This window comes from Falco punctatus (genome assembly GCF_963210335.1).
Source record: "Falco punctatus genome assembly, chromosome: 6".
In the NCBI taxonomy this organism is placed as follows: domain Eukaryota; kingdom Metazoa; phylum Chordata; class Aves; order Falconiformes; family Falconidae; genus Falco; species Falco punctatus.
In genome coordinates this window covers 80275797-80289370 of record NC_137585.1, presented here as the reverse complement: position 1 = coordinate 80289370, position 13574 = coordinate 80275797, and the positions used below count along the sequence as shown (strand labels likewise).

The 13574-nt window shown below is 39.5% G+C and overlaps 1 protein-coding gene across 14 annotated transcripts in view; it reads right to left on the bottom strand.

Moving 5' to 3' along the window:
* ST7 (suppression of tumorigenicity 7) overlaps positions 1 to 13574 on the bottom strand; it is a 151562-nt gene that overhangs the window by 32454 nt on the left and 105534 nt on the right. For all 14 annotated transcript variants that reach the window (XM_080391012.1, XM_080391016.1, XM_080391013.1 and 11 more), the window contains one exon: positions 3551 to 3665. In XM_080391012.1, the coding sequence (XP_080247138.1) occupies positions 3551 to 3665 (115 nt within the window). The remainder of the gene's footprint in view (positions 1 to 3550; positions 3666 to 13574) is intronic.

The following is a 13574-nucleotide window of genomic DNA, read 5'->3' as shown; positions in this document are numbered from 1 at the left end:
GACATCCAATCTTTCTAAATCCCACTTTCAATTGCCAGAAAGGTCTGCATTTTCACACAATGCCCAGGTTACCAGATAATAACAATTAAAGCAACTGGCTGCCCAGCAAAGTTAGTAAATCATTTGCTCTAAGCATTGCAACAAAGTGGACCTACTCCACTAGAAAACAATTCATTTAAAAAGCAAGGAAAGAAGTGCAGAGAAACTTTATCTACTATGAATACCAGAAGCTTATTCCATCAAGAATAGTTTCTTTAGCAGCCATAACTATTTCTGCTGTAAATAACATGAATATGTGTTAAATCGGAGCCAAAAATATTTTCAGAATTCATCAGTATTTAGGTCATCTGCACTCTATTGACAGACACTGAACTCTGAAACCATAATGATGTAGCTCAGCAACAGTGCATGCTGTCCCACTAATGAGGCTCTTTTTCCATGAATAATGAGTATAGACATCAGCTCTGTTGCCAGGTACATAATATAAACACAGTTTAACACATGGCTTTTGGTAAAGCAGTGTGTCTGCTTGCAGAGGCTGAGGTTTTGCATAATGTGATCCAACTATTTAGCCCAGGGTGGGAGCAGACTGCTCAAGGAAATAATTTGTTCATATGTTATCAAAATACAATAAATCAGGTTTGGTCCTAGTCAAAAAAAAGGCAGTGGAGTGGGACCAACAGAAACTGCAGATAGGAAAGTATAAATGAGTTCATTGTTTTATATTCCAATAAATCTTACAACACATGAAGCTGATGAGTTCTAAAATGAGCTGAGACTCCCTGAGATGGGCCTTCTGAGACTCATGAACTTTAAGAGTTACACCGGTTAAGCCTGTGATTGCGGAGTCCTTGTGTATACATAGTGTATACACACCTTTGTTCATATATGGCAAAGCAGGAGTTGAAACTGCATGGGTTCAAACAGACAAAGTATGAAGAGTTTTATTTTGAAAAGCCTCATTTGTTACATTTATGACCTCAGTTTTGACTACCAGGTACTTTTGAGAAAACAAAATAAAACAAAACATACCTTCAAGTTTTATCAACTTCCATGACACAAAGTGCCACCATGGTATCATTTAAAACTTGGGATCAGTGCTTTAGTATGCAAAAGCAGAGCTGGCACAGGAGTTTATTCTGAGATTTGGGAGGGTATGGCTTAATTTTCTGTTCTGTCACAGTTCTGCTATCTCCCAGGACTATTATCTCGTAACTACATTACAGACCAGAAGGTGCCAAGATCCTGTGGTGCCTGAGGCATGAAAATGGGCATTTTTCTATTTATTTGCTTCTTAACATGCCAAAAAAAGGTCCATGGGGAACTACACCTATGTCACAGGTACTACCGAAATACAAGAAGCTACAAGAAAAGACTCTGATTTTACCACTTTAACTGCAGATTTCTTCAGCCAGACTAAGCACAACCAAGATCTCTCCCAGAGTCATTACTGCTACTGGATGGCAGTACTCAGGGCCTGGGTGACATTTTGATCTCTGCTTAGAATGATTTGACTCCATAAAGACTTGAAAACATTCCAAGCTGGACTGGTAGCAGTGACTACCACTAATGTTGGCTGTAATCATCTGCATATTTAGCTTTCATCAGATAACCTCAGCTCTGTCATAGTCTACTGCATGGGTCTGAAATTTGGCAGGATGATCATGTTAGTATCAAGCCAATGGTCTATTACTAGCCTCATTAAAATTTATCTTAACTTTCTAAGTTGTAAGATGTTAGAAGAAAGCAGTTAGCACATATTCAGTGGAAGCTTCTGCAATTTTTTCAACTATACCCTCCAAAGATTCTTTGCTCATCAAGTACACACATCTCAGTGCTCCAATAAACTTACGCATCATCCCCTTGCCACTGTTCCATGTGATGGTACGGGGCCAGGTACTGGGCTGACAGTAAGAAGGCTCTGTCTGTGTGAGCTCTTACTGTTCTGCTTTTTGGCACCAAGGCAATGCAGCAGAGAATATCAAATGAGGAACCAGAAGCCACAGAGAAAAGGGTACAGGGAAAAGATGTCTGGTAAGACAGGAGTTGAAAAACGGGTGAGGAGATGTATCGTGACAACTCACTGCCCTGAAGAGAAGATTGGGATAGGTAGGAAGATTAAATTAGATAGGAAGAGAAGATTAGGAGAGGCAGAAGAATGGAATTGGGAATGAGCAGTACTGGCTGAACACAGAACATCTGGTAGGAACTGGGAGCAACCGAAAGCTGAAACCGACCATGCAAAAGAGAACACCACAATTCAGTAAACAAATGGGGCAGAAGACCAACTAAGGGCAGTCTGGAAAAGACAGTAATTCCTTCAAAGATTCAAAGAGAAAGAGGCCAAAGCACTGTGGATATAGGCTCCACAGCCCATACTGGTAGCCATTTATACAACAGTACCTCATCTTCCTTGTCAAAAACTTTGGAAGTGACAAACCTTAAAATCTCTTGTTCAGTGAATACCAGAAAGGCTGTTAAGAGCTAGTAATTAAAAACACTTTAAAGGCTACAAGATCAGCCTAGAGAAGGACTTAAGAAACATGAAAATTAAGGTACCAGTTTCACTTCATTCAGCTATTTGATTCATGCGTGTTATAAGCTCATTATTTTTATTCCTTTCATCAATTCCCTTACCATACTCTAGTGCACAGAGTGAGTCTTTTCTGAGGATGAATGAGGGCTGTGCAGTAACACAACAGGAAACTGATGGCTATAATATTTCTGATTCACTTGTTGAAGAACTTGGAATGTGGATAGTGAGTAAGTCAGGGACTGCAGGAAGAGGATGAAGAGTGGCACTGTGCAGGCTGATCAACACTGCTCAAGAGAACTAGATTGTATTTCTGTTTCTGTCACAAAGTTTCTACACAATACAAGGAATACACATCTAACTTAAACTAAACAAAGTATGCCAGTTGGCGTTTCTTACTCTAGCCTTTCTCTGTTTGAGATCCTGGTGTCTTGAATTCAAGTTCAAAGAGCTAGAGCTGAAGTCAGAAGGAGCTGTGATTTGAACATAAAAAGTGACGTAATGGTGCGTAAAACAATGCTTATTGAAAATTAATGCAAAAAGTGCACCTAGTCTTCTGGGCTTTCCAAGTTTTCCACATAAGACATGAAGTCTGCTACTCACTAGACTGCTGTGCAGTTAAATCAATTAATGTTTGTAAAGCACTTACATGCTACTAAGTCAACATTCATAGAAAAGTCCACAAGGGAACTGATAATACTTTCTTCAGACAAGGCTTGCATAGCATGCAATAAAAAGTCTGCAGAACCTAAATGGTCATTCTTTAAACATTACAGAAAGCAAAGAAAGCACTGAAGAGCTGCTGGCGAATTCCATTACCCTGTACAACTAATTAAGCATGGGTTGGCAGAAAAGATGCACAATATTTAATCTTTGGATTAAGGACTGTGTAAAGGCATCTATGAAGCTCATGCCAACCACCATAATTAAAGTGTTTTCTAAATTTTAAGAGTTTGACTTAGAAACATTGCTTCTGTGTCTACCATATAGAGAAAACATAAATATATATGAACTTACCGTCATACTTTGCTAAGACTGCCTGAACATCTGCATATGCTTGCAGTTCCAATAAAGCCTCTAGCAGGTTTTCATGGATGTTGAACATGCTGAGCAGAGGAAACTCCTTCATCAACTAAAATCAATAACATATAAAATGGTTAGATTATTAACATGAAAAAGAGGTTTTTGTTCAAAATACATTGAAATAACCACGTTAAACCCCCCCCCCCCCCCCCCCCCCCCCAGTTCTCCTTGTTCTTGGCTCTCTCCAGAACTCAATATTACCTCAGAAATTTCTGAGCTCTTGACAAGACATGCTTGGCATAGGATGTAATTAGTCAAATCCAAGAACACAGCTGCCTGAATACATAACTCTCCTTCAATTAACACGCTTCTTCAAGTGAAGAAGAGTTATCTTATTCTACTGGGAAAAAAAATCTTCCAACAATGTAGCTCCTGTATAACAGTAGTAAATAATCTAGCATGTCTCTGGTGTATTAGTGGAAAAAACAGAAAATACATTGAAAAAAATCAGAGTAAAATCAAATAAGAGAAGCTCACATATATGCAACTGTATTATCAAGAATGTGATATTAAGATTTCTAATTGTGGATACTTTAGAACACAATTACAATTGTGGCCAACATGAAAAAAAAAAAAAGACAGCAACAACAGGAAAAGTAATGTTTGTACAAATCTAACACTATAACTATAGAATGTGTCTTCTATGACAAACTAAATGAAATGAGTAGTTAAAATAATGTAATCCTTTTACATGTAAGCGCCTTTCTTTACAAAGTAACCCTTTGAGAGATGTCAGAGATTTGTTCTTAGACATCCTCAGTGTCAGTGCCTGCATAGATTCAAATGACTGAGGCTGATACTCTATTGCATCTCCTTTTTGAAGCCACACTTACTAGAAGCATCTATGGGGTTTTGCTGCAGAATTGATTAAATAATATTTTTTATTGTCAGAGTGATTCTCTAAAGAATAGAAGTGTTGAAAGACTCCTGCTTCCCTGTGTCCTCTTTATGGTTGTTATAGCCTTAACTGTCTATAGGATGTACATTCAGCACAAGAAGGCCCCACACAACATAGAAGCAGGATAGCTGATATTACTGATATTTCTTCATGAACTTGCAGGGGAATGCTATCATTTACAATCTCTCTGAGATGGTTTATAAGAACAGAAATACTGTAACAAGCCAAGTAAAGAAAACGATTCAAAGTCAGCCTTGCTGATTTGAAAATAATAAGCTGGACCTGAAAACTGTCACTTAATAAACCTATACCTTTGAGGATACAAAGAGATAAATTGATGACAACTGGCAAATCTTAAACTCACAAACAGGTAACATAAAAATAAGCCAAGATGGAAACGAGGGGTGGAAATTCACCAATACTTTAGAATATGAGAAACAGGTAATGCACTAGAGCTTCTTCACTCTGTTAAGGAAGAGACCTCAACAGGTAAACAGAGATGCAAAGTGCAAAGAATTTTTCCGTTGTGCTAATGGTCTGGCATAAGCTAATATAAGAACTATTCTGACCTTAAGGGATGAGTCTGTCTAAATTTGGCTATCTGGACAGTACTGACTTTGCTGCAGTTTGCGGATTATTAAAATATCAAAGGCAAGGACGGCAGTGTTTTATTTAATGGATTATATAAATTTCTGGTGAGAATCATGATCATTGAGACAGCAGCAGAAACAGCTCACTGAACTGTTGATGCTAGTGGCATGGGGATGGTCATAAAGCTCCTAGTTTCAATGTCAGAGCTAAACCTGTGAAAAAGGACACCAACAAAACTGGACAATTTGCAGTCTTTTCTCCCTCTCCATTTTTCCATAAAACATGGAACACAGGTTTTGGTGTTCATTTAGGTAAGTGTAAGGATTTGAAAATAAAACAAAAAAATTAAGTCATTGCCCATGAAGAAAAATGACTGCAGGTGAAAATTCACAGTTCGACTTATCAGTTAAAGATCTACCATAGAGCCTACTTCTCTTCATTCTTGTCCCTACTCACTATTGCATTTTTAACAATGGAAGCTACTATTTGGCAGGAAAAAGCATGACAGAATCTGGACCTATGTAAATAGTGATTTAAAGTTCAGAATGAACATACTGCAAAGAAACCCCTCCAAGGGATTAAGAAAGATTATCCCCACTCATTGAGAATGAATAATGGCTGGCAGAATAACATTCCCTCCACCAGTGAAAAGGGAAGAGCTTTAGATAGTTACAGATGTACCGTGTCCAGTAAAAGTTCTTACTCTGGTTCTCCATTTCTCACTGACATCACTCACTGATTATTTTTTTCTGTTTTAATTAGGTTCTGTCAGAGTGATAAACCTTGCCTAAGACAGCAGTAGAATAAAGGTCACTGACTGGACTGCCAGGCCTCCAAACTGACAAGTGTTAATAAGGTTTCATCTGGGAAAGGTTGAACATAAAGAATCCAACCCAGTTACGATGAACTCAGTTGATATTGTAGTTACAAAAATAAAACCCCTTTAAGTAGCCACTCAGCTATTTGAACATTGACTGTGCACAAATGACAGCACGTTTGCTTTAAAGAAAGAGAGGACATGAACTCCTTTCTCTGTCATCTCAGGATGTACAGTATATAGTTTTCACTCCAAGTCATTTTTCAGTCACAGTAAAAAATTGTTTTTTGAGAAACTTCCCAGAAAGTAAAGTCACTTAGATGGAATAATATTATGACAGGTCATCTTTTAGGCCTCATATTGAAAGTAAACGCTGGGGACTTAAAAAAATGCCACAAAGGTTGCAATATAGGCCTGTTGAATGGTCAGGGCAGGCCAGATACTGTGTCGTGCTGAGCAGCAACAGCAAGGGTACTGTGCGCCTGCTCCCCTTCCCACCCTAGCAGACGGAGAGGGAGGCTGGCTCATACCTACCCAGAGATGTAAAGATGGGCATGTCTTCCCTGAACACAAGATGAAGAACGCACCCTTGAGCTCCTCAGACCCGTACAGCATTAAGCTCTAATCCAGACCTGCATGGTCGGTTACCTCTCTGAATTGCCTGTACACCAACGCACACAGCATGGGGAATAAACAGGAAGAATTAAGAGATCCGTGAGTGGTCACAGGACCCATGATGCCACTGCAATTACACAGACATGGCGGGATAGCTCGCATGACTGGAATGCTGTCATGGAGGGCTACATACCTTTTAGGAAAGACAGGCCAGCAAGGGGGGGTGGTGGAGTTGCTCTTCACAAGAGAGAGCAACTGGAATGTATCAAGCTCTGCCTAGGTGTGGATGAAGAACAAGCGGAGAGATTACAGGTGAAGATTTAGGGGCAGGCCAACATGGGTGACACTGTTGTGGGTGTTTGCTACAGGCCACCTGATCAGGGAAAGGAGGTTGATGAGGCCTTCTACAGACAACTGGAGGTAGTCTCATGATCACAGGCCCTGGTTCTCATGGGGGAATTCAACCACCCTGCTGTCTGCTGGAAAGACAACACAGCCAGGCATGCATGGTCCAGGAGGTTCCTGCAGAGCATTGATGATAACTTTTTGATAAAAGTGGTGTAAAAGCCAGTAAGGCAAGATGTGCTCCTGGACCTTCTGCTAACAAACAAAGAATGACTGGTTGGGGATGTAAAGGTTGGGGGCAGCCTTGACTGCAGTGACCATGGATAGTGAAGTTCAGGATCCTGTATGGAGAAAGCAGGGCAACAAGTCGGATTGCAACCTTAGACTTCAGGAGAGCTAAATTTGGCCTATTCAAGGACCTACTTCGAGGAATCCCATGGGTTAGGGCTCTGGGAGGTAGGGCAGTCCCAGAGAGCTGGCTAATGTTCAGGCATCACTTCCTCCAAGCTCAAGATCAGTGCATCCCTATGAGTAAGAAATCAAGCAAAGGGGGAAGGAGACCTGCATGGATGATCAAGGAGATTCTGGCAAAACTCGCACCAAAGAAGGAAGTTTATGGAATGTAGAAAAAGTGACAGGCCACTTGGGAGGAATATAGGAATGCTGTCAGAACATGCAGGGATATGACAAGGACAGCTAAGGTCCATTTGGAATTAAATCTGCTGCGAGCCGTCAAGGTCAACCGGAAAGGCTTCTTCAAGTACATTGGTAGGAAAAGAATGACTAGGGAAATTGTGGGCCTGCTGCTGAATGAAGTGGGTGCTCTGGAGCATCCCTCTTATGAGGAAAAGCTGAGAGAGTTGGGCCTGTTTAGCCTGGAGAAAAGAAGACAGAGGTGATCTTATCAATGTCTACAAATGCCTTAAGGGCAAGTGTCAAGAGGATGGGGCCCGGCTCTTTTCAGCAGGGCCCGGCAACAGGACAAGGAGCAACGGGCACAAACTGCAACACAGGAAGTTCCTTCTGAATATGAGGAAAAACTTCTTTGCTTTGAAGGTGACAAAGCACTAGAACAGGCTGCCCAGAGAGGTTGTGGAGTCTCCTTCTCTGGAGACATTCAAAACGCACCTGGATGCAGTTCTGTCCAAACTGCTTTAGAGAATCTGCTTTAGCAGGGGGGGTTGGACTAGATGATCTCCAGAGGTCCCTTCCAACCCCAACCATTCTGTGATTCTGCGACTCTAATTTAAGAGGAACAGACCTTCCTTTGCACCCGAGGATTTATTTTCTGTGAAGTTACAGACTAACATTTACCAAATCATTTTACTTACAAATTTTAATTCTCTTTACATCTTTACCGTAACCTGACAAACGCTTTCATTTGAGTGGCAAGCACTGCACTTAAAGAAAAGATAAAGGTTCTTGTTATCATCTTTCTCAACACCATAAGATCTCAAGAGACAGTCATCAAATTCAACACTCAAGATTTCTCACCAGAGCCACTACAGCTTTTTACATAAACAGGAGTTAGGACTAAAAGTTTCATCATAAGATTTCAGTTAGTTGCTTTCTCAGCTGGTATGAAAGAGCTCTGCTCCACTGAGCAAAGCTTATTTTCAGACCATATGAAAACAGACACCTCATGGCTATGAATGTATTCCTTCCTTACAATATAAGGGTGTTCAGACAGTTATTGAACAGATCATACCAAATCCATGTTCACAAGGATTTTACTTTGAACTTGTATTGGTCAAAATACTTTCTAGTGATGAAATTCAGACTCGAGGCTGGGTTAGCCCATACTCTGTTCCAATTGCTCTGCCCATTTGGGGAAATAGATAAATATTTAGAAAGCGAAATTGTTTTTCATTGAAAGATTCATTAGGTATACTGCAAATATACAGAAATGGTAACTTTTGCAGATCATTAAGAATTTTAAATTTTTAGATAAATAGTATTTTGGGAGTATAAGTTTGCAGAAAAATTCTGGAAATAAATCTGACACAATTGGATATCTTATCACTGGTCCTGGGAGGGCCATATTCCCAGACTCACCCAATCCATACTGTAGGATGTAGGTTCAATTATTTTGTGACAGGTATGAAAATGCGATGATCACAAGAAATGCTTTATAGTACAAGGAAAACCACATCTGATTTAATGGATGAGAAATAAGTTTTGTCTCTCAAAGAACAGTTTAATGAAGAGGACTCCCTTCCCTGAGATATATTTCAGTCATCAGCACTTTCTCATTTAGATCTGATTTTTGAAACATTTTCAAGGAATGCAGATTTAACTTGCATCCGTTATTCTCCCTCTGATGACATTAACATCATGTGTCAATTAGCAATGGTAGTTTTTTGTGTGTAGAAACCAGCTTTAAGCTACAGCTTAAATGACCAGACCATAGGACTCATGGGAATACGAAGGTGGATAAATGAATGATCTTATATATAACCTGGCGTTGACACATTTATTCTCCATTTGCATTATGGCTGTGTGCATGGTCACATATTTTACAGGCAGTCCATGCAACGGTTCATTGCTGCTTATGCTTATATCTTCTCAGCAAACAAACTCAAATATTTTTAGATCAATGTATTCAACTAAATGGATTCATAAATATGAAAAATGAATTCAGTTTAAAATGAAGAATCCACAATAAGCAAACAAGGGAAATTCAATGCAAACAGTGAAACTTACAACCTTCGTTCCTAGTGTATCTGTTCCTGCAGAGGGTATCTGAAACGGTAAAATCTGTTTCCTAAAAGAGGAATGACTGAGGCTGCCATCTTTCAGGTGCAACTGTCCACCACCACTGAAGAATCAAGCACATAGTATGGATAGCACTGTTATTTTCACAAGTGCTTTGCATAAACTGCTTTCTGGTATATGACTTGTAATCTGTAAGAACTGTTAACTAACAAGGTAGATGAGGCAAAATTCCAAGCCATTTCTGAGTAGAAACCCAGAAACCTCCATTTCTGTGGGCTTCATTGTCTACAGCTGAGCTTTCAGATGTCTAAGCTCCGACTGAAGCATATCCTGGGCTTAAAGCATTTGCAACACGTCACTCCACATTGACCCTGTGATGTCCAATAAAGATACATTAATGTTTAAATTTTTGTCCTGGTCAGCTCACCTGGCAAGGACAGAAGGGGAGAAACATCATTGGCAGACTATGGCTAGCACACAAAAAGGCTCTGTTAACAATGCCAGGTGCTTAAAAATTAGGCTAGCTCCTGGTACTAAAACTGCAACTCATTCCAGTGCAGTCTCATTATGAGCTGGATTCATGTGATGTAAACAGACACTCTCACAGCTCTCAGAGTTGGAAAATGATCTGAAATACACTGGACCTACCTGAATTAAAGCTCTGCTTAATTACAGCAATAGTAGGATTCTGTCATTTAATGCATTTCTCCATGTGCTACATTCCTTTTGGCAGATAATTACTGCTTTGTTTGGAAGCAGCTCCACAGTTACTTTCACAGCTCAGAAAGGACAGAAGCTAAGAATTCAAATCTGCCAGATCCTGTTCTTTTGGAGCTTGGAAATGATTAGCAGTAGGAGCCACATATTTTTGTCTATATGTGGAATTCAGGGAATTTGACATGTCATCTAATAGTTGAATTTCAGAGTGTCAGAAAAGAGATCCAGATCCAGTTTACACTAACTGTGGGATGGCACAGGTATAAAAATTGCTGACATTCCATTTTTAATTTGCCAAATATGAGTTTAGTCCTAGTGCTCCGTGATCTTCATAGATAATATGACTTCTCTTCAATGCAGGATTAACGATGAGTCACTAAAGTGAAAAATATCTTATCTTTAAGGAAATATGCTAGAACATGCAGTCTTTATGTTCTCTTATAACTGGAGGATTAAAGCCTTCAGAGTATGACTTGAGTTCTTTAAGGAATATAATGATGAAAATACTGTTATTTGGACTGTGTCGTAAAAATGCATGTATTTCAGGAATAATGAGAATTTTAAAGGCAGATATGGCATGAAACCAGAAGAGTGCAAGTTGTTCCAGATGTATGTTTACTACTAATCACATCACATAAAAGCACTATCAGTGATAAATTGTGTTTGTTACATCCAAGATTACTAACTTCATAAAGCATTAAAATAAATCCCTCTTCAAAAACATTCCTTATTTGCATCATCCCAAAGTACTTCTTGAAGAACTTTCCCATATTTTTAGAAGTAGATTTTTACATGAAATTAATGAGGAAATTATCTTGTAAGTGAAAAATTAGGTAGGTGCTTCCAGAGAGGAAGATCAGGACAATACAAAGCCCCAAAACACAGAGAGATGCAAGAGGGCAGAGAAAAAGGAGTCCAAGTTACCAGGGCTCCTACCAAGACAGTGTTACTATATTCTAAGACTATGTTCTATTTTAATAGAGTCACAATGCAGGAAACCCATAATTTATATGAGAAACTTTATTATCGCATTTAGGTAGTAGTCACCAAATTTCTAGTTTTTAAGGGTCTTGCGCAGGATCACAGTTATGACAAAAAGTGAGGGGTCTGAGTCATGTGCAGGTAAACAGAAGGAATAAACATCATCAGGAGAATCACAAGAAGCCTCCCTTTTGTTTAAGAACCCACTCAAATGAGGGATGTTCTAACTTGCCCCTCTCACTTACCCTTAACGTGAATCTGTAGCAGAACAAACCACATTTGAATATACGGACATATGGAATAAAATCAGAATTTATCACTTGCTATTATTGCACTGCTTTGAAGTTACAACAAGAATTAACTGAAGATACTGCTCTGTACAGAAACAAAAATGTCACCATTCTCAAGAGTAGCACTCTTCTAAAACTTATGAGATTAACTGTTGGTCTCATTTAACCAAGAAGTACTTTTTCTCCAAATTTTAATAAACGGTACTTTAAATAACTGCTACAGATGTCAATAAAGCTAGAATCCCACTCAAGGCAGAGCAGCCTGCTTAACCTGATCTGTGTAACACAAGCCAAAGACTAACCTCGCCTCAAGCACAGAAGCATTTGGGAGAGACAGACAGTAGCTGTCCAGGCAAGCAGCTGCAGAATTTGTGTTGTTAAGTTGCTAGAGATCCTAACACCTTTATTGGCAATTAGTACTCTCTTGGTTTGGTACAGCTTGATAATTCAAGGTGCAGAACATTGTCCCAGCTATGTATTCCCATTACCCAAGTGGAAGTCAGCAATGCACACAGAAATACAGAATTTAAGAGAATATTGAACAGAAAATCTTATTCAAAGCCCAGCAAAAGAGGCTGCCAAGAAAGTATGCTAGATCTGCAGAACCGTCATACTAGCAAAATCACCAATATCACTGGCCATAAAAAGATAAACACCCAACATTCCCATATCATTAAAATTGATTTAGTGTGGTTGAATACCCTTTTGAAACCTTCAAGTGACATAAACTCTTAAACAATTTTAAATGCTCAGAGCAGCCAAAGTGTTTAAAGAACTCATTATGCAGCATGTTGATAAGCATGCAGCACTCTAACAATACAAGCTGCTTAGGTACTGATAATTCCTTAGTGTCTCCTGTGGCATAGAATACACATTTAGAAACAGCAGGTGGGTACAGAGACGAACACGTAAACACATCCAACTGAAATATCTTCAACAAGGTTCTCAGAGCTAGGTACATAGAAGTAGACTTCTAGGTCATTTACCGTGATCTGAAGAGTAATTCCTCAGCAGGTATGACTGATTCCAGAAATAAGTTGTACCTTTCCAACCCTTAAGAAGTGTTTTCGTTTCTATCCTTCTGCAGAGCTAAGGAAAGGTCTGAAGAGTCTCTTCTCTCCCTAAACCTCACTTGTTTCTAAACAAACCTGCAAAGCTGCAATTCCACTGTGTCTCAGAAATGTATATTTGTTAAAGTTACAAATCAGTCTTCAAAGGGGCACAGGGCCATGGACTGGCAGATAAAACACTCTAGAATGAGTTTCTTTCCTCTTCTCTCTGAAAGAGGAAGCAATTAAGAGCTTCTCTTCACTTTGCCTGTGCCTTCTGCGTGCCACCCTGGTGTTTCCTAAACGTACATCACCCTTTAATGAAAGCTTGTTCTGCAATCTAAATGTTCTCCAGAACAATCCCAAAAAGCTCGGATTAATTCGATAATTCACTTTCTTGCACAATACATTTTCACCTGGATACTCGAGGGACCCAGTCAAGGGAAATACCGTGTCAGACTGCTCCTGAATTCAGTATCTCAGTCACTGATCCAGTTGCCCACAAAGTACAGACAGAAGTGCCTTTGCACACCCTCCACATCATCTCTGCTTTTAATCAATGAAAAACATGACACAGAAATCCAGCACACTTCTATTTTCTTCCATTGTTAACAGCGAGGGAATCTGCAAAGAGCTGACAAGAGAGCAGCTAGTACAAAAGGCTACCCTTGCTCATCAGCGTGTAGCTACTTGGCTTGCAACGTTGTCCACAATAAAGATTCAACACGAAGGGATACTGAACATACCCCACAGCCACCATTAAGGTCTTTCACTTCTGCTCATACCAAATTGTCCAACATCATTTAGAACAAACTGGTTTTAAACCTCCTAACATAATCAGCAAAACGAATGAAACAACCAGCACTGTAGACTTTCTCCTCAGGGACAGTAAAAGCGATCTAGTTCCCTCACAGACCATACCATGCTCTATATAAACCAG